Source organism: Macaca fascicularis, chromosome 2 (assembly GCF_037993035.2).
Source record: "Macaca fascicularis isolate 582-1 chromosome 2, T2T-MFA8v1.1".
Taxonomy (NCBI): domain Eukaryota; kingdom Metazoa; phylum Chordata; class Mammalia; order Primates; family Cercopithecidae; genus Macaca; species Macaca fascicularis.
Window position 1 is genome coordinate 116,994,106 of NC_088376.1, and position 25,663 is coordinate 117,019,768.

The 25,663-nt window shown below is 42.0% G+C and overlaps 1 protein-coding gene, 1 long non-coding RNA gene and 1 other non-coding gene across 12 annotated transcripts; 1 reads left to right on the forward strand and 2 right to left on the reverse strand.

Annotated features, from left to right (window-relative positions):
• Positions 1-867: 867 nt before the first annotated feature.
• Positions 868-14,930, reverse strand: ACTR8 (actin related protein 8). Of its 8 annotated transcripts, XR_012431271.1 has the most exons (16): positions 14,757-14,930; positions 12,814-12,984; positions 11,303-11,413; positions 10,856-10,960; positions 10,422-10,595; positions 9,827-9,920; positions 9,161-9,293; positions 8,925-9,047; positions 8,151-8,220; positions 7,834-7,957; positions 7,446-7,599; positions 6,265-6,379; positions 5,631-5,771; positions 4,474-4,738; positions 3,218-3,381; positions 952-2,416 (listed from the first exon to the last, which is right to left on the reverse strand). XR_012431271.1 is itself a non-coding variant. In XM_005547410.5 (13 exons), exons 1-13 carry the CDS (start codon positions 14,877-14,879, stop codon positions 2,273-2,275), a joined length of 1,875 nt encoding a protein of 624 aa, XP_005547467.1. In that variant the 5' UTR covers positions 14,880-14,930; the 3' UTR covers positions 868-2,272. The 8 variants fall into 8 exon arrangements, 3 of the variants coding, with proteins under 3 accessions (XP_005547467.1, XP_015301522.1, XP_015301521.1); XR_012431270.1 differs by lacking the exon at positions 8,151-8,220 and having other exon boundaries at positions 6,265-6,360; XR_012431269.1 differs by lacking the exons at positions 7,834-7,957; positions 8,151-8,220 and having other exon boundaries at positions 868-2,416; positions 6,265-6,360.
• Positions 14,931-15,100: 170 nt separating this feature from the next.
• Positions 15,101-18,040, forward strand: LOC135969734 (uncharacterized). The gene is made up of 2 exons (XR_010585144.1): positions 15,101-15,228; positions 17,884-18,040. It is a non-coding gene; the product is annotated as an uncharacterized lncRNA (long non-coding RNA).
• Positions 18,041-18,106: 66 nt separating this feature from the next.
• On the reverse strand, positions 18,107-24,969 carry SELENOK (selenoprotein K). Of its 3 annotated transcripts, XR_006696066.2 has the most exons (5): positions 24,884-24,969; positions 21,445-21,535; positions 19,909-19,992; positions 18,883-18,969; positions 18,260-18,622 (listed from the first exon to the last, which is right to left on the reverse strand). It is a non-coding gene; the product is annotated as a selenoprotein K (transcript). The 3 variants fall into 3 exon arrangements; XR_012431273.1 differs by lacking the exon at positions 21,445-21,535 and having other exon boundaries at positions 18,107-18,622; XR_006696065.2 differs by lacking the exon at positions 18,260-18,622 and having other exon boundaries at positions 18,879-18,969.
• Positions 24,970-25,663: the final 694 nt, after the last annotated feature.

Genomic DNA, 25,663 nt, shown 5'->3' on the forward strand with positions numbered 1-25,663 from the left:
GGCCTCCCAAAGGGCTGGGATTACAGGTGTAAGCCTGGCCTAAAAGCATCTTTTTCTTAATGCAGAGGTTACATTATATTAGCATATATGTTTTTTTCTGGGAATGCTTATTTCACACAGCACAATACTGAATCTTCTCTGGAATGTGGATCAATTTCAGATGGATGACTATTAAAATGTGTATATTTGCAGATTACCCTTAAAGGGCCACCTCATGCCTTCTAATTTATGTCTTAAGGATAAAAAATCAAAATGAAGCATAAAATAAAAACTGTGTCCAGCTTTACAAGTGGACACTTAGTAATGGCTGAGGCAATATGTTTAATGTAGCAAATTTCACTTATTTGTCATGATCAGTTTCCACAGTGCTTGTAAGTGCTGGTAGCAGAAGATGGACATGGTTGAGGTCAAACTTGGACCAGAAACCAACTTCCTTTGAATCAGCTCTACCAGTTATAAGAGCAATATGCTGTTAGGTGAAGAACTATTTAACAAGAAATGCATTATGTTTTGTTTTGTTTTTCTGAGACGGAGTCTTGCTCTGTCGCCAAGGCTGGAGTGCAGTGGCGGGATCTCGGCTGCAAGCTCCGCCTCCTGGGTTCACACCATTCTCCTGCCTCAGCCTCCCGAGTAGCTGGGACTACAGGCACCCGCCACCACGGCTAATTTATTGCATTTTTAGTAGAGATGGGGTTTCACCATGTTAGCCAGGATGGTCTCGATCTCCTGACCTCGTGATCCACCCGCCTCGGCTGCCCAAAGCGCTGGGATTACAGACGTGAGCCACCGCGCCCAGCCCAGATACATTATGTTTTTGAAAACAGGCAGCTGATACGAAATTGCATCGAAACACCCCAGAAACATAAATGACATCAATATTCTATAATGTTGTTAACACATTTAAAAAATAAAACATACAATTTTCAAATTGAAGGCACACATCCCAGTTGGTACTGGCAAGTTTAAACTATTTTTAATACTGGTAGACTCTTCATTTGTAACCTACTGAGCAGTTACAGAGGGTACTCCCATTGATACAAAATGCTCTAGTACCGGCATTTCTCCACATCCAGAGATTTTTCTGTATTCCATTCTGATTTCCATCTCTTACCTGTTCCCTGCTTTTGTCCTTCCGTCTCACCCCCATCTCCAGCCTTGATAAGCGAGATGGCGGAAGCAGGTGCCTAGGAGGAAGCAGCAGGAAGCAGCATTTTCCCACTCCTCCCAGAGCGCTGGGCTCCCAGACTGTGTTCCTGTCTCTGGACAATGCCTTCTCTTCCTCCTGGGCTCAGAGGGTTTCACTAGAGCCTGGACCACCAGTGGTAATAGCTGTATTATTTAGATTTTGCTTCAGGATGCTCAGAGGTTAATGTCAACTAATCATACTGAACATCATGAACTCCAGAAGCTTTCACTTAATCCTTCAGGTAAAGGAAAATTGGGGCTTGATGACTAAGTTTGTAGTATTAATAACTACATCAGTCACCATTATCAGTATAACACAAGAACTCTAAATTATACCCAAATCATTTCTATTTAGCTTTAGGAAGAAAACAAGATTTCCTTTTCAGCATTTGTTCTGTTTTGGCCAAATAAAAACTGTTTTCTTTCTTCCTGCAAGCTCACCCTAGGGCATGTCAGATAACAAAAGCTAGTCTGCCCAGCCTTCCATCTTTACCTTTGGAAATCGAGACTTGAATGGGTCCCATTCTTTTTCTGTAATCCAACAGAAAATGAAAAAAACCAAAAACCACCAAAACTTTTTCCCCCTATTTGGGATTCTAAAAGGACATATGAGTCATATCGTAAGTGCATTTAACTCAGACAACTTTAGATCCTAATGAAATACTAGACAAGAGAGAGAATGGCATGAGTGGACAGTTCTCCCTCGTCATACACTACCCCTCATGGTTTTATGAGGCTGCCTGCTGATGAGATTCAACGAGCCAACTTAAATGAAGGGCTTCACCACATGAGAAACTTCAATAGCAATGTCTACATCACTGGGGAGTTTATGAGACCCTGAGAGAGGGCAAGAGAGTTTACAACTGAAGAGTAAGTTCCTATTTATTCTCAAATGCCCTGACCAAACTGCTCAAAAGCAGTTTATAATTTCAAACCAGTATCATGTCCTCAACATAAAGTTCAAATTCATTTACTGTCCATGACACTTAAGCATCTAGGCCAATAAATTACAATACATATATTCTGTAAGAGTCTTTTATACCAAGAAGCTTGTTTTTGGTCTTCAGCAGTGACATTTCCTCCCCATTCACCACACAAACGCAGCCCGCTCTCGTAACATGCGGACACCAAAGCGCTGCCACTCTCGCTGATAAATCCACAGTTCCTGTGTTGTATCCAAACAAGCCAACACTGCCCCTCCTTTCCATGCAATCAGTCGGGGGTCCATGTCCTAGAAAAGGGATGAAGACATTTTAGCCTAATCACATAAGATACATACTCAATCATTTACTTGAATATGGGGCCGAGAAAAATCCCTGCTGAGTCAATACCTAGTAAGCCAGCCTTTCAACCTGTATTAAAGACAGTAGTACTTATGAACTACAGGCATCTTTCTCTTTCAATAGCCAAGAAAACTTTTAAATTTTTATAACTAAAGATGCTATTATTTACTACTATTGCACAAATACTGTTTACCCTGTACACAGGAACATATACAAATGACTTATTTATTTCGAAGTTTGAATGGAATAAATAGATCCCCACAATCCCTCCCTCAGGATTAAAAAGAAATAGGAACATTTCCAGGAATTGTTAGTGACATTTAATAAAACACACAAAATCTATTTATAAATTCCTGGGTTTATCTTTCAAGATAGTTCAAACCAAAAAGATCCTTAAACATCATCTGGTCCAGGGACCAGAAGTAGATCCTTCATATAAAAAAGAGATTAAAATGGAGCTGTTCTGGCTGGCAGGGCTTGAGAGCAGTCCGTCCTCCCCTTGCCCAACAAAGGTGGAATTCAGTCATGCTAGTTTGGGGAGCACGGCAGGAGAAAGCAGCAGAAATCCAGTACCTTAGGCCAGAGCACCTTCCACCACATCTATGGCTTGCTGAAATTAACTTTCCCACTTGCCCTAAGCCCTCAAGAACTCCTCAGACACAAGCCCATGCCTCCTGGGATCTGATCTGTCCACGTACAAGGCTGGTTTCATTTGTATACAGTCCAACTTGCAGAATACAACAACCTACCTTAGGCCTTGTGATCACATCCACATTTTCAATAATTCGCCTGAACGATGGTGGCATTTTGTTGAGAATTCTGTGCTGCAGAAATTCTTGAGCTTTATGAAACATCAAACCACCTCCCACCACTAGGATGGAGCTGTACATCTTCTTTTTGGTATCATCGGATGCTGAAAAGACAGTGACATCCTCCATGCTTTTCTCTCCACATCCATAATTCTAGGCCAAGCCACCAACACCTCTTGCTTGGGCAAGTGCAATAGCCTTCTCAAAGATTTCCCTCCAGCCCACCCTCCACACTGCAGCCAGGGGAACCCTACAAAACACAAATGTAGGCGTGTTGCCACGCCACTGAATCCTACTTGCAGGATTAGGATCAAAATTTTTAGCAGTCTGAGTGTGGTGGCTCACGCCTGTAATCCCAGAACTATGGGAGGCCAAGGCGGGTGGATCACCAGGTCAGGAGTTCGAAACCAGCCTGGCCAACATAGTGAAACCCCGTCCCTACTAAAAAGACAAAAATTAGCTGGGAATGGTAGTGTGTGCGCCTATAGTCCCAGCTACTTGGGAGGCTGAGGCAGGAGAATCACTTGAACCCAGAAGGCAGAGGTTATGGTGAGCCGAGATCACGCCATTGCACTCCAGCCTGAGCAAGAGTGAGACTCTGTCTGAAAAAAAATAAATAAATAAAATATTTAAAGGGACCCACAAGATCCACTATGGGTGGTCCTCACCCGCTTCTCTAGCCTCATCCTCACACTCTGCTTCCCAGCCACATTGATCTTCACAGGCTTCTTCCTCTACCCCATCTGTTACTGCTAACTGACCCCTTTCATCATCCTTTACGTCTCTCTCAAGGGCCACCTTCCTCGAGGAAGCTTTCCCTGCCTCCCACCTTCCATACCATCCCCTAGGGAATAAAGATTCTATGTGAAATTCCTCAAATTATTACACAAATGTGAAATTACCACTAGCAGGTGCTACAAAGTTGAGCTAAAGGATACTGACTGCTCAACAGTACCCTGCCAGTGGTAATTCCACATTTGTGTAATAATTTGACTTATTTTGGCTTCTTCCACTAGGGTATAAACCCATCCTACCTCATTAATGTATTCCCAACACCTGGCAATGCAAGTCAAGTAGGCGCTTAACTGTTTTTCATTGAATATGTTACACTGCGCAAGTATATCCTAGACTGAACTAATTTATTTAACTGCTATCTTGTTTCACTGTTATCTCCCGGTCTCCCCAGATGTGCTTACAACAGCAGTCTATGCTATGAAGGATGGCTTTATCCAGGCCCAGGGCTTTCCCTTCAAACAGCGAGATGGCAGTCTTCCTGGACATCAGTGCAGTGAGGGCCTCCTCGGAATCGTTGCCAGCCATCAGGCCATCTCCCTGTGAGGACCCCAAATCTACTTCTTGGGAATGGAGTCTTTCTGGAAGATCAGAGGACTGGCCACGAAGATCTCCTTCAAATCCAATAGGTTTGGATGCAGACTTTCGGTCAGCAGTAGCTTTTGCAGACTTTAAATCAAAAGGACAATCAAGTAGGTGGTATTACTACAACAGAACACTGTTGATGTTGTCTAGCTAGATCCCTCCCTACCCTACTACTATGCACTAGTATAAAACAAAAGTCACGCAGCAATACAACAACTGCCCAGCACCCATTCCCAGGTAACAGGAATGAGAGACGGTGCACAGATAAAGATGCTCTGACCATTCCAAAGCAGGGTAGCTGCCGGTAGGCAGGGTGGCTCTCAGAACTGTATCATCACTGGTTAGATTTTAAAACTGAAAAACCAGTGCAGACAGACTTTATTCCCCGTGCCCTGAGTTTTTAAATGGAGTATTCCAGTGGGATTCATGGGCCATGACTGTTAAGGAATTCTTACTTTCAGATCCTATCAGTCCACCTCATGTTTGCCTCTGGGGAGGAACAAAGACTAGAAAATCTAGTCTCCATCATGAGCTGGTGCTGTTTCATTAGCAGACAAGACCTTTAATTTGTGCGCCTGTACCAGACATCGTATTACGGGGATCCGCTTTCAACAAAGGAATTCAGCTCTTTGGCTATACCATGCATCTTTCACAAAATTAAGTAACAGGTGAGATTTTAATGAAAATACTGCTGAAAAAATATTCAGAAGTAGATAATGTAAGTAAATGATACACACCAAAAGGAAAGTGTCATTAACTTTTAAATGTATGGACTAGCATTCAGAAAATTAATGTTTGCTGAATAGAGAAATCTGTCTTCCAGATTTTAAACTCAGACTTCAGTTGATCTACAATTCTAAAAGCTATATCAGTGTTATGCTGGAAGATAGAACTGATTACAATGGCCTATTAACGCTGGACAAATTTCTCCTTCAGGGACAAAACTCTCTCTTCTCCTACCAGAATTGCTACGGACCTGTTCTTGTTTGCTCTGTGTGGCCAGCAGGTAATGTTCATCGTGAGGATCCTCAGGATCGCCCTGAGATCTGTGCTGCAAAGTCGTCATTTTCTGTCCAACAATTCCAAAAGTTGCGGGGTAGAATAAAGCCATTGGAGCCTGTGCATGGAAGGAAAAGAGTGATCAACAAAAGATACTGCCTCCTGAAAAAAACTGATCCACTAAACACTGTTCTTCTAAAAACAAAACTGGCAGATCAGATTCTCTAAGTTAGACTAGGCAATCTTCTCTTTTGGGAGTGGCATTATTTCTCTGGTGTACCACAGGCCAGAAAACTCACTCATCATCCAACTAGATGGGTGATATGACACCATATGAGAGAAATCTCAAAACAAATATAAAGTACTTCATAATCTACTTCATAATTTCCTAAAAAGAATGCTACCTTTCTCTCTAATTAACAACTCCTCATACAGGGGCTAACTAGAAAGATGTTTTTCTATACCAGTGGCTTAAATGTTGGTTTAGTGGATAATCTACAATCAGTTGACATTCTGATCTCACAATGTTTCCAGCAAGTGCATATTCTCTCAGTGTGACTGAACCTGGATAACTTTCCTTCTACCCATGGAAACAGACACCTATAAGTTACCTGGAGTTTTTCATCTCCTAATCGAAACTGGTAAAGCAGGGCAGGAGAATCAGGATGTCGAATCTGAAACTCATGGTCCTGAAGCCCAGAGATGTCCTGATTCCAGGAAAAGATGCTGTCAGTGAATCAGTAAGAATGCATGTAAACTCTTCAAATTATGCTTCAGCCTCACCATCATCTAAATATCACCTATAAAAAGGACAACCTACAGCTTTGTACCACTCTCACTATAACTTAAAATAGGAATTCAGCTATACTTTGTTCCTCTATCTAAAATTTCTGGAATTTCTACTGTTTGCATTATTTGTTTTCTCCATTATCAATATACATTAGTACAAACAATGACCCAAATCAATAAGCAAATTCCCTCAGTAACTGGGAAATTTACAGTATTTTTATGTTTCCCTAATTTTTTAAAATTTAGTACCTGAAAAAAGTAAAAACAAGTCTCAAACAAAAAAAGGATACCAATCCATATATAGCAATGATTAAACATTGTTTGCAATATTAAGAAAGTGCTTCAAATTATAACATTTAACAAAATGTCTGTACTTACATATTTACCTACTATCCTCCTTACACCTAAAGGTTTATCTTCACCTTTTATCAAGATGAGACAGAGAAATTTGCTAAACTCTGTTTCCTAAAAAAATCAAACTGTTTTCCAGAGCCTGAGACACACCCTCACTGCTTAGACCTTAGCAAAAAAACCCAAAAAACTTTCACTCCTTAAGGGCTTTCTCCTCAAGGCTTTATCTTGGGTTGAAAAAGGCAGTATAATGCTGATACTTTATTTTTTTATTTATTTTTTTTGAGACGGAGTCTCACTTTGTCGCCCAGGCTGGAGTGCAGTGGCGCAATCTCAGCTTACTGTAAGCTCCGCCTCCCGGGTTCACGCCCTTCTCCTGCCTCAGTCTCCTGAGTAGCTGGGACTACAGGCGCCCGCCACCGCGCCTGGCTAATTTTTTGTATTTTTAGTACAGACGGGGTTTCACCGTGTTAGCCAGGATGGTTTCAATCTCCTGACCTCGTGATCCGCCCACCTTGGCCTCCCAAAGTGCTGGGATTACAGGTGTGAGCCACCGCGCCCAGCCAATGCTGTTACATTTTTAAGTATCTTTTAAATCTCTTAACTTTGTCCTAGAAACAAAAATAATCAGCAATATTGATTCTGCTCCCACCTGATCTAAATGACAAAAAGTTTCTTTAAGGTGTTGCAGAAGAAGACAATCCATTTTATTTGTTAACTGGCATTCTCTGTAAGGGAACCCAGCTCGCTGCATTAGCCAGTAAAAACATCTTGACACATCAGATCCTCCATATGCCAGACAAAGCCTAAAGTTAAGAGAAAAGGGTAGATGATTAATCTGTTGGTTAAGAAGGTGCAAAAGGTGTTTGAAGAAATCCATTAAAGGCTGGGCATGGTGGTTCCTGCCTGTAATCCCAGCACTTTGGGAGGCCAAGATGGGCAGATCACTTGAGGCGAGGAGTTCAAGACCAGCTGGCCAATATGGCGAAACCCTATCTCTACTAAAAATACAAAAATTAGCCAGGCATGGTGATGCACACCTGTAATCCCAGCTACGTGGGAGGCTGAGGCACAAGACTTGCTTGAACACGGGAGGCGGAGGTTGCAGTGAGCCAAGAGATCACGCCACTGCACTCCAGCCTGGATGACAGAGTGAGATTCTATCTAAAAAAAAACACAAAAAAACAAACAAAAATGTCCATTAAACACACTGATATATAGCAAGTTTCAAGAAATGTATGTTGAATGGACAGAATGAATGGATGGAAGGGAGAAAAGGAACTTTAGCAAAAACCAGTGGGGGGCACCTAAAGTAGTCATGATGTTTGAAAATGTATCTGAGAAACCCAATACTCACTATTAAATCCAGCTCACTTCCCAGTCAATATGTGTTTATCATATGACAGTTGTTTGGAGGTCTACACTCACTGGCATATAAGGCAACAATGACAATACAAGACAAACTTATGAGAGAACAGTTTAGAGAAAGCTGTCTACTAAGAAGGTTTCTACAATTTGGGAAGACAGCTGCTATATTATTTTATTGGTAGGAAACGTGGGTCCAGCATTTTCTCCACACTTTGAGACCCAGTGGCACTGGATATTCTAACAACAGATGAGCCAAAATAAAATGGATTTTAGAAGGTACTAGAACTTGGGGTGGGAGGCAGCAGATGACCCTTTCTCATGGACAATTTAAGCCCTCTTTTAAAGACTCAAACTGCCTAATGTGGAGGACGGGAAGAATGAAAGCATCCTGAGGGGCAGCAAGAAGCCATCTCTGGAGCACAAAATGCTTCAGAGAGCCCACACCTGCATTACCTGAGTGTGCTCACATATGTCAGGCTTGCCTAAAGAAGGACAAGCTGCAAATCTGGTCCTGATAGTAATTTTCTTTACCTGTCTATCATCATAAAGTTACTCACCCACAGAACACCACTATGACAAAAAAATGCAGATATTCAAAACACTAGCCAGATAGTTCAGATTGAAAAAGCCGATTTTCTCCTACATGACTTGCCGAAATAAAGCTCTGCTATAAGGGTGTGATTAGTAGCTCTGTGCCAAACCACAGCTAAAGACATGAAGCTACCGTTTACATTTCCTCTATGGGAAAGCACATAAAACATACCAGGACTTTCAGGGGCTGCTGATGTAAATCCGTATTAAGAAGTTCCAATGGGAAGGGTAAAATGATTCGTTTTCGCCTTGCTGGAATTTGCACTTCCATAATCTTGCTGGTTTCCTATGCAGACTTTTGAATATATGGTTATCTTATAATTTTTAACCTGTGATTTTTTATTATTTACAGTTGAACAGATTATGAGGGAAGAGGGAACAGGGAATGCCACCTTCCAAGTTCCTCACCGAGTATTCCGATGAGACACCCCATCCTCCACACAGCATACGCTTGTCTTCTGGTCCCCAACGTCTACAATACACGTGCTGCTTAAGCCACTGCCATAGGTGGCACACACAGACTCCTGATGGACCACGATCCCTGGGGGGGAAAAAAAAAAAGGCAGAGTAGTGATCAGCTGTAGAGCAGCAAAGATCCCAAAACAGATAATCAACTGAAGTGGGGAGCCTAGGGACTTCTGGGCAGGGTATCTGAGGAACACTGATCCTTTCAGAATAAGCATTTAAATAAGTCGGGCACAGTGGCTCACGCCTGCCATCCCAACACTTTGGGAGGCTGAAGCGGGCGGATCACGAGGTCAGGAGATCGAGACCATCCTGGCTAACACAGTGAAACCCCATCTCTACCAAAAAATACAAAAAATTAGCCAGGTGTGGTGGCGGGCGCCTGTAGTCCCAGCTAATCAGGAGGCTGAGGCAGGAGAATGGCGTGAATCCGGGAGGCGGAGCTTGCAGTAAGCCGAGATAGCGCCACTGCACTACAGCCTGGGTGACAGAGTGAGACTCCATCTCAAAATAAATAAATAAATAAATAAATCCATAAATTAGATTAACTCTGTCATTAAAGAAAGAAAATTCCATTTAAAATAGGTTTCACTGGGATATCAGACATACCTGAAAAGCCCATCTTCATTAGTATCATATTCACTAGTTCCTTCACATGCTGTTTATTATAGATATCAGGAATTAACAAGATACATCTATAATACTAAAAAGAAGAACAAAGATAAAAGGGTTAACACTCGAGTCTCGTCAGGTCAAATTCACCACTTCTTTTTAGAGAGACTTCCCTTCAAAGGAGTAGCAGCTACGGTTACACACCCAGAATAAAAGCTCAAACCTCTGTATTATCCTATGGGTTTTATAAAGAAATAAAAAATGCTCAAGTGTTTTTTTTCCTTGAAATTATTAAAAACTTGTAAAATGAAAAATAAGACAACTGATGTGTCAGTAAGGTCCAAAGAGAAGACAAAAATAAGCAAGCTTGCTGATTTGAGTAATAGAGACACCAAAGAAACAGAGAAAGAATAAAAGCACTAGAAGGGAATTAACTGAAGAAGAAAAGACATCCTCAAGCCACTAAGATCCTCACCCTGAAGGCCAAGAATGCATCAAGAAGGACACTATATTACAAACAACTCGGTAATGTGTACTTTCATTGACCAAGAATCTTAAAAACAATCCAAATTAACTGAGAATTTTAACTTACCTTTAAATCTTTCAGTGGGATTTCCAAGTATTTTTGTATCGCATGAGACCATATTACTTCAATATCTGCCAGAACAGCTGTAAGAGAGCCCCCAGGGCCTGGATGAATATTTAACTGACCTCTTCTGATAGGCCAGTGAATATTGTAACAGTCCAGTGGATTAACATACAAGGCCTAGAAAAGGAGGAGGGAGATGAGTACTTTGTTAAAACTTTCCTCTCAAGGTTTTCTGGATTCATATCCAAAAATCTAACTAACGTTTGCTGAATGTGAGAAATGTTGAGAGTGATATAGGAGTCGGTGGGACTATCTGGTACTCAAAGTAGGGTTATAGAGTGCTAGGAAATGACTAGGACTCAGTGGCAATGTAAGTGAATTTTAGGAGGAGGATCAGGTTCCCCTTCTTCCATTCTTAGTGTAAAGAAGTTTCTTACCTCCTCTCCTACTAAATACTCAGGGTGATGAGATGTGTTTGTCCACTTATTTCCCGAACAGTGATCTAAAATTGCAGGTCGCATCTGCTTATTGTAAGAGCGTGCCTGAAAAGAAAAACCATCAGAAAATTATCTCAATTTATTCAAGGCAGGGGCAACATAAGGGTCTCCTTTTCTTTTCTCTCCCACACTAGATACATTGGCAAATTTTAATCACAAATATTTGGCAAAATACATCAACTTGCCTACCCCCACCTCATAGATTATGTGGCTTGCCTAAGCATTTGTAACACTGACTCGGGTATTCTGTAAGTAGTTACGGGGGGTTTTCTTCCTTTATAAGGAACTCCCATCTTGTATTTGCATAGTGATACAGGAAGAACATGTGAATGGTATTATGATACAAATAGTGGTGATAAAAGAATAAATCTGAAGAGTTGATCGAACCTGTTCAGGGGACACAGGAATGCGTCTTGTACCATTGGACATCTTTTTAGACCATATTGCTTGATCCACCATTTTAAGGCCATTTTGTCTTTGTTCATTACTTTCTGGTTTCTGGGGGGGGGGGGAAATGAAAGATGAGCAGTACAAAGGATTTAATGAGAAGAGAAAGCAATTCAAAAACTACTAATTTAATCCAATCTTTGGAAATGCTCCTTTATCAACAAGTGGCATTTCCTTAATCTTTATCACATGTACTACTCTTAAGAATTCCCTCCAGCCTGGGCAACATGGCAAAACACCATCTCTACAAAAAATACAAGAAATTAGCTGGGTGTGGTGGCACAGGCCTGTGGTCCCAGCTACTTGGGAGACTAAGGCGAGAGGACTGCTTGAGCCCAGGAGGTGGAGGGTGCAATGAGCCGAGGTCACACCACTGCACTCCAGCCTGAAGAACAGAGCAAGACCCTGTCTCAAGACAAGAAAAAAAGAATTCCCAGGAATCTTTTATAAGTCAAAAGCAGCCCTCGCTATAAAACAACTATATGCTAAATTTTCAAGTGATTTTTCATAAAATTTCTCACAGCACTAATCAAAGCATACCTACTTCATGTTTACAAAGTATTTCAGAAACTCTTCCATACAATTATATGATTCTTATGTTTATAATTTTGACAATGTCACATTCCTTCATATGTTGATCAGCAAGTGTTCTCATTATAGTATAAAGAAAATGTCCATAAGTATCTTTACAAAAATGTTTTTTGATTTTTATTTCTTAAACGTATTTCCTAAAGTAGAATTACAAGATCCAAAGATAAATAATGAAGTATAGACTCTTATATCAGCAAGTTATATTTAAACTTACAACTGAACTTACATAGGGTCTGCTAGTTACACTAAAAAATGGAACCCTAAGGCCTACTATCAGAATTAAAGAAACTTTACATTCCCAAAACTATCCTTGACTTAAAACTTCAAAGTAAAATGTGGATTATGATGTAACATATAGATTTATCACTGATCACAAAGAATTTTCCTGATAATCACCATCTGTAACATAGGATAAAGTTGATTCTTACTGCAAGAAAAATTTTTTTTTGCCTTGAAATTATGGTTAATCTAAGACCATAAGTGCTTATTGTAACAATCTCATTTGCTAATGGATTGAAATAGTATCTCTTTCAGATACTTACAGTTTAAATATGGCTTAACCACTAAGTTTAAGCCTGTTAACAAGGACCTGAATGTATCACTTTAAGTGAGTGATGATTCTGTGTCTTCCATTATAGAACACCTTCATCAACACTCAATTCACCCTGAAAGACTTACTTTTGTTGTAACTAATTCTTTATATCTCAAGTCACTAGCTCTGATGAAAAATGAGTGACATTATTATTTTAAAACACAGCAAAGCTATGAAGACATTTCTTTAAGATTCTGATGTACTTAAGTGTCTACGCCCTCCCAGGGAAACAGCCTTAGGCTTTCTCTCCAGGTCATTTTTGACTTACATTTAGTCCCTCCCTTAGAAGCCAACTGTCCTTGTATAGGGGTTGCCCTTGTTGTTTGTGTCTTCGCGCAATGACATGAGGAATGCTGGCAGGAAGAGTGTCTGTGGCTCGACCAATCCTTAAAGTTGTTGAACCTGGATGTATGACAATGATGAAGTTGCTCTGGATTTGCTGCAGATATAAAACATAGATGTGTGACCTTCGTAAATAATATGCCGGTAACAAAGTTAAACAACATACACATAACAAGCTAAACTAAGAAGCTGACTCAAAGGTATCAAAATAATTCAGTAAACAGAGTTCTTTGAGAAGTATCCAATTACTGCTCTCTACCTAAACAGAAACTTATTATGTTCCCTTGACGTGAGTCATAGTACATAGCTTGACAAATATTTGTTTAAATGAATGAAACAAAAATTATCCACGACAAATTAACATACAGTTACTGAGCATTTATGTGACTGAAGAAACATTGCTATAGAATCCGGGCCCAGGCTCTGAATTCACAGATCTGTCTGCAAATTCAGACTGCCACTTCCTTGCTCTGAATGAAGTTCCCACAGTTCACCAGTTACTGTGAGGATTAAATGAGTTATACGTGTAACTCAGAGCTGGGCCACCGGAAGCATTCGAGGAATGTTGACTTTTACTATAGTAAAGCCTTTCAACGTGATCCACTGCCTTCACAAGTCAGACTCTGTGGCTTACATGACCCTCATGATATGGCCCCCGCTATGATCTCCAGTCCCCTTCCTTAACTCCAGACACCCTAATCTACCGCTGGGCCTCCAACACTTCACATCCTCTGTTGGCACAAGTCTCTTCCACACTGTTCTTCTTTCCTGAGATTCCCTCCTCCCTCTGGTTAGCTCCTAATCACCTTCAGGACTCTAAACAGATGTCACCTCACCTCCTTTGAAGAAACCCTCCCTGACTGTCGGGGATGGAGGAGGTACTTGCTTGAGTGCCCAATACTGCCCTCTGCACAAGCCCATTCCATGCCATGCTCTGATACCTGCTGTCCTATCTCCAAGTGTGAGCTCTCCCCTCCTAATCACCCCCACCCAGAGTAGGAGAATCCTAGAGGGAAGCATCTGGCAAGGCCCTTACAGACCATCCAGTCAGCCTTCTCAACTAGCTGGATGGAGAAACCAGGCCTGTCCAACAGTAATGGCCACTCTGGGCTTGCCGTGTGCCAGGCACTGTCATAGTAGTGATAGCTAACTAGTAGCTGCCCTATGTGAGCACTTATGTGAATTGTACACTGCCTGTGCCCGTTTTCCTACGTGAATGCTGTTTTAGTTACTGATCAGTAAGGTTTTGTGTGCGTGCATACGTCTGAGGTCCTTTGCCAGGCATGCTACTGCAAATAATTTTTTCTGGTTAGTTTGGTCTAATCGTGTTGTTTTTGATACACAAGCTCTTAATATATATTTAGACAAATGTCCACCATTTCCTTGCTTGAAATGACTTCCATTATCTGAGATTTCTTAACAAAGGAAAAAGCCTGGACCCCGAACTATCTCTTAACAAGTACAGGCTGACGCTCCCAGTGAGCCAGCCTGGTGCTAAACTCTATCTGCCACCATTTAACCCTCACGGCAACCTGCGAGGCGGCTGGTATCACCGTGGTCGTTTTATGGTCGGGAAGCTGAGGCCACAGCCCGGGCCGCAGGGCACACAGCCAGCCGGTAGGGCGTGCGGGGGGACGCAGCGGTGTCCCTGCGGGGGCTCCGCCTGGCTCCTGGCGCTCCGCGCCTCCTAGCCCTCCGCGTCCCGGCGCGCCACGACCCGGAAAGGAACGACCACTTCCGCACTCCCCACCAGGGGCTGGGGCCTGCAGGGAGGACTCGAAGCCTCCAGCCGCCTCCCGCCCCCTGCCCGGCAGCGGAGGCCCCAAGCAAGGGTAAAGAGTTCTAACCCAGACCGGTCCCGAGCCGCACCTCCTGCAGCGACTCCGGCACCAGCGCGGGCACGATGGGCCGCTTCACGCCCCGCTGCTCCTTCTCCTTCTCTCCGCCCTTCTCCTTCCCGTTCTCCGCGTCACCCTTCTCAGCCTGGGTCATCGTGGCCGCCAACACCCACCAACCTCTCGCTTTAGCTCCGCAGCCACGAGTGCCGGGACAGAAGGGCCATCGCGCAGGCGCACGGCCGGGTGCCCACAGTCAAGATGGCCGCCGCGGAGTCGTCCCAGAGGGCTCCGGAAAGGCGAGGGCGGGGCTGCCCGGCGCTGGGGCTGAGGGCGGGGTGTCCTTGTGGATTGACTGGGTGGGGTGTTTCTCTGATTAGTCCTGACTCTGTAGGGTGCGAGCAACATAGTACACGTAGCTTTTTGAGCGCCTAGTGGGGGTCGGCTGATAACCCGCAACTTATTTCGTCCTCACAGACGTCTCTTCTCCTGGATTCCCAGATACTGTATGTACTCTTAATTTTTCTCATATGTCCTCATGTTCAGTCCAGCCTCTAATGTTGGGGTTAGGTCTTTTCTAGACACACTCCTTGGGTGACTATCCAGTTTCCTGGCTTTAACAATGAATACGACTCCCAAATATATATATATCCAGGCTGAACCTCTCACAGAGATTCGGATTGATAACCAGTGCCTACTTGGTCTCTCCATCTGGATTGCCTACAAGGCACTGCAAACTTAAATATGTTCAAAATGTAACTCTTGATTCCCTCCCCTCTCACTTTCACCATATCAGTAAATGTCATTTTGATTCTTCACTTGTCAACAGCTTCTACATCCAATCCATCAGTAAATCCTGCAGTCTCTAAAATAGATCTTGAATTCATCCACTTCTCCATGCCCGTGCCACTACCTAGCCCAAGCCACTTTCATCTCACCTGGATGACATCAGCCTCTTAACTCGAATTCCTTGTCCTGTCCCCCTATATCTGTTCTTATATAGTTGCCCACATGTTGTTTTAAAATATGTAGTTAATACTATGTACCCAGCACTCCACTAAGACTTATCTCAAAAATTAGATGTCACTCATGCTTTAAACTCTAATGGTTTCCCTTTGCTCAAGGAACAGAATCTAAAACAAACCACTACCTAAAGACCATATCTAGTTATTGCTGTGTTTCTAATTTCACCTCACACCACTCTCCCCATTCCTTGGCATTTCCAGCTACACTTTTATCTTTCTCAGACACGCCAAGCCCTTCCCGTCATCGGGCTGTTGCACTTGCTGTTCATTTTGCCTTGGATGCTCTTCCCTCAGCTGTCTCATTCTCGCGTCTGAACTCAAATGTCACCTCAGGCCTTCTGCAGTTATCCTCTCACCATCCTATGCCCTTTGAAGCATGAAGCATTAGTCTGTAATTATCATGCCTGCTCACTTACTGTCTTCCACACTAGAATGTAAGCTCCGTGAGACTTTGCCAGTTATCTTCAGTACATGGTAGGTGCCCAATAAGCATGTGATGACTAAATACTAAATAAAGAACTCTTTGGTAAAAATGTAATCCATTTTACAGGTGAGTGAAGTGGGATAAAATGGCATAACTCACTCAAGATCATAAGCTATTGAGTAGCAAAGATAAGAGTTAAGCACAAGTACTCAAGAACCTGTGTTTTACACTCTCTCTGAAGTGCAAAGAACACCTGAATGTCAAATGCAGCCAGGACTCTGGGATAAGACCCGAGAAACAAGTCCTGCAGCAGCAGTGCTAGGAGACAGAAGAGGACCATGGTTCGCATGCTCAGGAAAAGCCATCAGTAACAACAATCAGCCACCTACTGAGACTCTGCCATGGTCTCCCCACTATAAAGTGGAGGTTTAATAATGCCTCTACCATTCACTGGCAATACAATCTAGGAAGCTGCAAAACTTTACTGAACCCTTGCATGTGTCTGTATAATGAAAATGTCATTATACATTTACCTCACTTTGCATATATGTATACATTATATGTATCCCTCACTTCGTCAGAATTTAAAATGTGTAAAAATTTACAGGCTGGGCATTGTGGCTCACACGTGTAATCCCAGCATTTAAGGAGGCCATAGCGGGAGATCACTTGAGCCCAAAAGGTCAAGGCTGCGGTGAGCAGCCACTGTACTCCACTGGATAAGACTGAGACCCTGTCTCAAAAAAAAAAAAAAAAAAAAAAAAAAAAAAAAAAAAGGCTGGGCACGGTGGCTCGAGCCTGTAATCCCAGCACTTTGGGAGGCCGAGATGGGTGGATCACGAGGTCAGGAGATTGAGACCATCCTGGCTAACACAGTGAAACCCCATCTCTACTAAAAAAATACAAAAAAACTAGCCGGGCGAGGTGGCGGGTGCCTGTAGTCCCAGCTACTCGGGAGGCTAAGGCAGGAGAATGGCATGAACCCGGGAGGTGGAGCTTGCAGTGAGCTGAGATCCAGCCACTGCACTCCAGCCTGGGCGACAGAGCGAGACTCTGTCTCAAAAAAAAAAACAAAAAAACAAAAAAAAACTGACACATAATTGAAGTGGCCAGCAAACTGTTATCCTTATCCTGAAAGCTGCATTGTAATTGCTTCTTTATCCTGAACACTGGTATCTTATGCCACAACATCCCATTTCCTGACAAACAGGGTTGAATAAATGCTGATAAATCAATATAAAAAAGGCTTTCACCTGAACACTTGGTTTCAAAGCCTATTAAACACTAGAAGTAGAGTTATCTGTATTCATTTTTCCAATAAATATTTATTTCCAGTAAGTACTACATGACTATCTTACATGTAGTCACTATTCAAAGGACTGGGGTAAAGACAACAAAATTCCTAGTCTCAGAGCTTCCACTCTAGTGAAAGCATGTAAGTTATCAATATGCAGATGGATTTTAAAGCCAGTAGGCAGTATATTGAGCAACGCTATAGAGTGCAAATTTGGCAAGATAGCATGAAGCCCATTTTATTTATTTATTTATTTTGTTTGAGATAGGGTCTCACTCTGTCGCCTAGGCAGGAGTACAGTGGCGTGCTCACAGCAACCTCCACCTCCCGGGTTGAAGCGATTCTCCTGCCTCTGCCTCCTGAGTAGCAGGGATTATAGGTGCACACTACCACACCTGGCTAATTTTTGTTATTTTAGGTTTCGTCATGTTGCAGGCTGGTCTCGAACTCCTGAACTCTGGTGATCCGCCCACCTCAGCCTCCCAAAGTGCTGGGATTACAGGCGTGAGCCACCGCGCCAGGCTGAAGTCCATGATTTTAAAGACTATTTAATAAATTTCTATTTTGTAGCTCAGTTTTGTTAGCTATGGCTTTATAAATACCCTGATAATTATATTTGGTAGCAAATCAGACACAATGTATTAAAGATTGATGAGACAAATATATTAAAGATAAAGATTAATTCAAGAGCACAGATATGATATGCATACTACTGAAATAAATAGTGTGATTTATAAATGAGAAAAAGTTAACAATGAACAGTATTTCAGAAGTTGAAAAGGTGACACTAACAGTGCTAAATACACAGGCTTTTATTTATTTTCTTCAGATTGTTTTTTCGTGAATATAAAGATGAGGAGTCCACTCTGCAACCTAAAAATATTTACTTATTAAAACTATATTAATACTTTAATAAACTATACAAAAAGGTCATGAGACAAACATCTGCATTTATGGAACTGCATGTCAGTCAGGCCAGTTCCCTGTAGAGGGAATTCCTAGCATGACCTCATTCATCTGTGAGGACACAGAGCAGTCCTTGTTTAGACAGACACATTCATCTACTGCTCAGCATGGTCGGCCTTCCACTTCTTGATGGTTTCCTTCTGCTGTGAATGTGCATGTCCAGTTGTCTGCTTCTTAGAGCAGACATTTACCTGAAAATGTTACAATAATTAGTTACTGGTTATTAATTTGGATCTGTGTGAAAAGCCCAACCTATTACATGTTATAAAACCTTTCTCAAAAGACATTTTGATAATAAGGCCAGTGAATTTTTCAAGGGTTAAGATAACAAATATATTTCCAAATAATGTCTGAGTAATTATAAGCTGTTGGGCAACTTCTTAAAGAAAACATTACTACAGAAGCATTTTCAAAACAAAATCCTACAAAAGAATTTCAGATCTGAAGTTACCTTCCTCATCCACCCGCCATTGGAGGAGGACTAGGGCCACGCAGATGATTGATTCTACCCATTCTTCGGGGAGGGTTTCCCGGTGGCCTAATAAAACAAAAAGTTAGTATCTACTGTTTGATAGACACAACTTTGTCTCCTTTTAAAAGCACTCAACTAGACCCTTTTCTTTTTCAGCACCCGCATGATCCTAAAACACAATTTAAAATAGAAACTACCATTTTAGGTCAGGAGGCAAAAATAAAACACTTAAAGGGACCAGATACATAATGCACACAAGGAACTGAGTCAAGAAAGGATTGTGATGAACTGAACAGCACCTCCAGTAATGCCCCAGTGAAACCCAGCTCCAGCTGATTTTTGCCAGGTAAAAACATAAGCCTAGCCCAGTGCTAGTTGATCTTGATCTTTAAGGCTTTTTTTTTTATTTAGAGACGGAGTCCCACTCTGTCTCCAGGCTGGAGTGCAGTGGCACAATCTCAGCTCACTGCAACCTCCACCTCCTGGGTTCAAGCAATTCTCCTGCATCAGCCTCCTGAGTATCTGGGACTACAGGCGCACACCACCACACCCAGCTAATTTTTGTATTTCAGTAGAGACGGGGTTTCACCATGTTGGTCAGGATGGTCTCTATCTCTTGACCTCGTGATCTACCCGCCTCGACCTCCCAAAGTGCTGGGATTACAGGCGTGAGCCACCGGCGCCTGGCGGTCTTCTAAGTTTTTAATTAGCAACTGGAAATCAGGATGTTAAAAAGAAATCTTTAGATTTTAATGTTGGTCATCAGTTTTCATCCTCTAATTTAGACTTTTCCCATGGGATATTTGATGTATATTTTAGTTTTGTCAGATTAACTCTGATTATTATCAAATCAGAGGCAATTTGACTTTTACAGTAATGCATTAATTTTCTAAAACAGGATTTAAACTCTTAATTTCCACAAATCTAACTCTATCTACCTAAAATATCTAATTTAATTAAGATATACAAAGAGATAAAAAGAACTATCAATTTAAAAAGCTGTACCCTCTTCCATCATCATATCTGGAATCAGATGAGTTTCCATAGCTGCTTCTTTTTTTCACATCTTGCTGAAGCAGAGTTTTGAAACTGAAACAAGGGGCAGAAAACAACAAAGGTATCACTTTTGACAACATTCTAAAATATATTTCCATGGTTTTTAACTCTCATCTCTGTGAGAGGATTACTAAACCCACTTAGGTCCTAACCCACATTTCTTGCAGCCAGCTGGACAACACCATTGAACTTAAGCATGTGTCTAAACTGAATGCACCATGTTGTGCACCAAATCCACCCTTCCTTGTATTTCTTATTTGCTAGTAACTCCCCTAGACAGAGCATGAAACCAGAGTCATCCCTGACCTCCACTTTAAATCAGCCATCGGGTTTTTACAGTGTCTCATGTTCATTTCCCCTGCAAAAGTCTACCTAACATCTTGGGGAAGAAGGGGCCAAGGGTGGTGTGGCAAAGGCACAGGGCTTCTGGGAATCCATTTAAATGGAATTTTTTAAAATGATTCGTAAAATTATATGGAAGGATTTAACTGAGTTTATAAAGTGCTTTTATAAACAACATGGAGTAGGTGAAATTTGTAAAAGAGTAAGTTTTGGATTGGGTAACTTAGGGCCTCTCTTGTGCCCTGTTGTATTTTTCTATCGAACCATCTCTTCCATTTTACATTCTACACCATCTAATTTAAGCTATATACAGCCATAAAATTTAACTTCCGAGACCACGGCTAAGATCAAATTAAGCATAAAGACCACGGCCTGATACTCAAACTTCTTCATCCTTCATGTGGTTTCCTTTACCTGGGATAACTTCCTCTGATGGTCACCTCCCACAGTCATGCCCACCCTTGCAATATGAAGATATTTACTGACAGTAAAGTCAATGAAAAAAGAGTCTGTCTCCCATATCTTTCCATCCCTACAGTTCTCTGATCATGAGACACTCAAATATATATGTTCAAATTTAGGAATAGGTAAGACTTCTTAATTGTTGATGAACAATTCTAACAAACAGCATGTAAAAGACCAAAACATGCATTTATCTAGTAACCGCTTACAATTATGAAGACATTTAAACTTTTGTCTCCTTTACCAATTCTAGCCCTTCATTATAAAAAACCTCACTAGTTTGGATTTTTTTTTTAAAAAAGGATATAAAACCCTTTATTTACCTGTTATATAATATGGAATGAATGTTGCACGCACACACAAAAAAACAAGAATAGTAGAGAGAAAGTGAGGCCCAGTCATTTAGCATTAGAATGGACAGACCCAGCCATAGGTTGAAGTAGTTACCACCAAGGTTAAGACGTGGTCAAGTTTACCAATCCAATTAACATATACTCATAAGATGTCTGGTGGTAGCAGCTTTATTACTAAAGTCCATTTCCCTGTGTAAATCTATTTTTAAAATTGCAAGAGATAACTGTTTTAGGAAAACTGAGCTTATTTAAGATACCTAACATAATGCACACAATGGACTCCTGTCAACTTAAATATCAGGGCAATTAAAAGCACTTCTATACTTACAACAAAACCACAAACTCAGCTATTCCCCAGAAGAAATCTGTTATCAAAGATAATCTCCATGGAGACTGACTCCGGCTGTCCAACACTTGTCCTACAGACAAGAATTAAAGAAACTTTAGTGAGTGCTACAAATCCCTAACCCAAGAGGCATCACGTTTAGTTAGGTAACAATGACTGACTTGGGTTTCAACTTGCCCACTGGTCCAAATGGCCAACACCAGAAGAAATCTGTGAGCATCATTCCAAGGAAATGTTGGGAGGAGTAATGTTCCATTATCTAGGGACATTCCTCTAGTATGTCAAAAGTCTACTACAGTTTATAAACTTGGTGGGTGACTTCATTCTATTCAACTACTTTCTTTCTATAAATATATAACAAAGGCTGGGCACGGTGGCTCATGCCTGTAATCTCAGCACTTTGGGAGGCCAAGGCAGGCAGATCACGAGGTCAGGAGATTGAGACCATCCTGGCTAACACAGTGAAACCTCGTCTCTACTAAAAACTATAAAAAATTAGCTGGGCATGGTGGCACACACCTGTAGTCCCAGTTACTCAGGAGGCTGAGGCAGAAGAATTGCTCAAACCCGGGAGGCAGAGGTTGCAGTGAGCCCAGATTGTGCCACTGCACCCCAGCCTGGGCGACAGAGCGAGACTTGTCTCAAAAAAACCACAAAAATTGTTTTACATATATATGTGTGTGTGTATATATGTATATGTATACATATATAACATATTTTATATAAAACAATATATATTAAATATGAAACAAACATTTATCATGGTTTAAAAATGTAACAATGGTTACCAATCATTAACCATTTTAAAGAGTACAGTTCTGTGATATTAAGTACATTCTACATTGATGTACAACCATCATCACCATCCACCTCTAGAACTTTTTCATCTTCTCCAGCTGAAACTCTATACCCATTAAACCCTGATTCCCATTACCTTCTCCACCCAGCTCCTGGCAACCACCATTCTACTTTCTGTCCCTACAAATTTGACTCCTCTAGGAACCTCATAAAAGAATCATACAATTTCTGTCCTTTAGTGACCAGCTTTTCACTTGGCATGTCTTCAAATTTCATCCATGTTGCAGCATGTGTCAAAATCTCCTTCCTGAAGGTTGAATAATATATCCTTGTATGTATATACTACATTTCGTTTACCCACTCATATCTGTCGATGGACACTTGAGTTGCTTCCACCTTCTGACTACTGTGAATAATGCTGCTATCAACATGGGTGTAAAAATACCTGTTTATTCAAGTACTTTGAAGAAACATATGGGACAGGTGAATATAAAGGAAAGCTCACACCACTTCCATATTCCTAAACGTGTTGAGTATTTTCATTTACAAAGTCTCTTGCCTGTATAAAAAGATTGCTTATTCATACTCTTACAAGGCTTTGGAATCAATTATTTTTATATAATTCTTATAAAGAGTGTGTATGCTCTAAGTAGTAAAGAGAATTTGTCTTGTTCTTCATTAAAATAACTACTGTTTTCTATAATTGCATACTCTTGATTCTAATAAACTCTCGTTTTATCTTAAGCAAAACTGGATCTATTTTTCAAACCACTTTAATACAAGCTATAACATAATTTGGTACACTATCATTTCAGCCTTGCAAATCAAGATGTCAGAATATTTGGGGGGAAGAATAACTGTCAACTACCTCTCCTTTCCATTATCCCAAGAGTTAACCCCAATCACCTCTACCCACTCCACGAGGGTTTACTTTTGTCTTCTTGACCAGCTTAATTTCAGATATCCACTTGGATCTAAGCTCTCACTGTGCTACTGAGAGCAAGGGGCTACAAAACTTTAGAGGATGGATGACAGGCTTAGTTCTCTGCCTCTTACTAGCTCTGCTTCGTTGGCTGATGTGACATTTTCTTTCTCCAACAAAAAGTATTCCAGGGCTAGCCATCACATAAGATTGTTGAGAGGGGAAAAAAAAAGTCATCTGACAGTAAGAGAAAGATTTTGTCCATTAAGTGCTGATAATACAGTCCTAAGAAGGTGGATCTAATTGGAACCTGTCATTTCTTCCTCTGTGACTCAATCTTGCTTTTCCACTTTCCCTTTCTGAAGGCAGAATGTCCCTTCCACCAATATCCCCAGAGAGAAGTAAGGTGTTTGAATGCAGTTGCGTTTCTCAACTCTTAAAGTGCGATAAAGGGTCCTAATCGGCTACTTATGTGGACCAAATAAAATAATGCAAACACAGTAAGACACAACAAATACAAGGAATTATTCAATGATTCATACAAAAGCTTCCAGCCTTAAGCTTGTATCACAAAGGCTAGGAAACAGGCTATAAAACAGACTAAAGTCTGAAAGCGCCCAAAACTAAGATGGAATTTTGATGCTTTTCTGTAGTGTCCATCAATCTATTTATTTCAAAGATTTTTAAGTGGGAGATGAGGAAGGGAGATTTTGAAAAGTCAAGAAATGCAAAAGTGCACTCGGCCAGAAGGCTTCTCATCGACTACCTTACTCGTCTGTGGAGAAAAACAGATGACTCAAACAGAACCAAGACCTAGTTCCAGTGATCCACAACTCCTTGTTAAGGCTGCACCAAAAAATTTCACCTGAGTCAAACAGGTGGGCAGGCAGCTCTAGCATTGATCTGACACAGTCATGTCCTTCCTTTTCGGTCATCTTCTTTGTGAGGTCGCAGAATTAAGTCTCTCGGATTCTCCATTCCGGTAATAATTAACTTGCTCCTAGGGGAAGATAGTACTTCTTCCCGTGCCCCTTGAAATTCGACAAAACGTTCCATGTATGACTAGCTACCCTCTCCTGGGGAAAAAGCCTATGCAAAGCTTTCATATAATTATCATCCTAGGTCGGCTCGGTCTTTTTACACGTTGTAGAAAGAGGCAGCAAAGTAGATAACAAGGACGCTGACGCCAGCCTACCTGGGTTCGAATCCCGACTCAGCCATTAACTGTTAACTCTGTGATCCTGGGCAAGCTATTTAATCTATCTGCGCCTCAGAGTTTCCACCCGTAAAACAGGATTCAATGTGACGATAAGCAAATAACTGAAACAGTGCCCAGGGCACAAGCGCTACGTGTACAGCATCGACGTCCTTGTCCTCACTAGTTTTAAGGATACCGACACCCGAGAGGAAAGACCACCCTCGCAAATCCACAATCAAGCGCTTGCTATACTAAGGCGGGGTTGCAGGGCTCCCAATACTCAGCGTGAGGCCGGCGGGACCTCGGCCCCCGACTGCCGGCTCGGACACCATCTGCTGAGGCGCCACAAGCCGGGGCGACTTCGCGTCCAGCTCCGCCCGGCCGCGGAGCGCTAAGCCTGGGGAAGCCGCACCGGGTCCAACACTCAGCGAGCGACGATGAAAGGAACCTGGCGTCCGATCTTACAAGTCACCGGTCGAAGCCACAGTCCGCTCTCAACTTACCGTTCGAGATGTAAACCATCTTCTCCCACTACCCGGCTTCAGATCGACCGGGCGCCTGGCCCCTCTCGGCCTCTGTATCTCCCTCTGCCCCCCGCCCTTCGAGCGTCACAGGACGCGATCAGACAAAATGATGACGAGGCCTAAGGTAGGCAGAGCCCATTGGCTGCTGAGAGAGACGCGCCCCCGATGGGCGTTTTTGCGTCGTCACACCGGCGACTTCCGGTTAGGCGAGGCCGGCTGAGCGGACAACCGGATATGACGTTAAGGACTGCCCTGTAAGCCCTCGGACTTGATCGCGCGGAGTTGGTTTGCACCGCCCAGGGAGGGGAAGATATTTTCTCGTTGATTGATAGGCTCCAGGTCGGGGTAGGAGAGGCTGTCCTGTATGAAGTGGCTTGAAGGGCCGCTGACAGGAGGAAATGCTTCCGAATTTTCCAAACGTGTTGAGGTTTGAGGGTGCTGAGCTTGTGAGATTTGGTAGGAGGGTGCTGACTACACGTTAAGGAATTTTATTGTCACGCCTTTGGGAATATACTGCCAGGCTCCTCCTAGATATATTCATTCTCTTTCAAATAAACATCTCTACCTTTGTTCACCAGAAACTGAGTTATTCTTAGCCTTTTGAGGGGCAACTGGAACTGTAGACCCTTTCTCTGCTTGTTTCTTATTGATGGCGACTGCTTATGACCACTTTGTTGACAGACGAATTAGAAGGCATGTCTTGGACATTCACTAAATGTGGACCACATACTATGTATATTTACTCTGCTCCAGCCACTG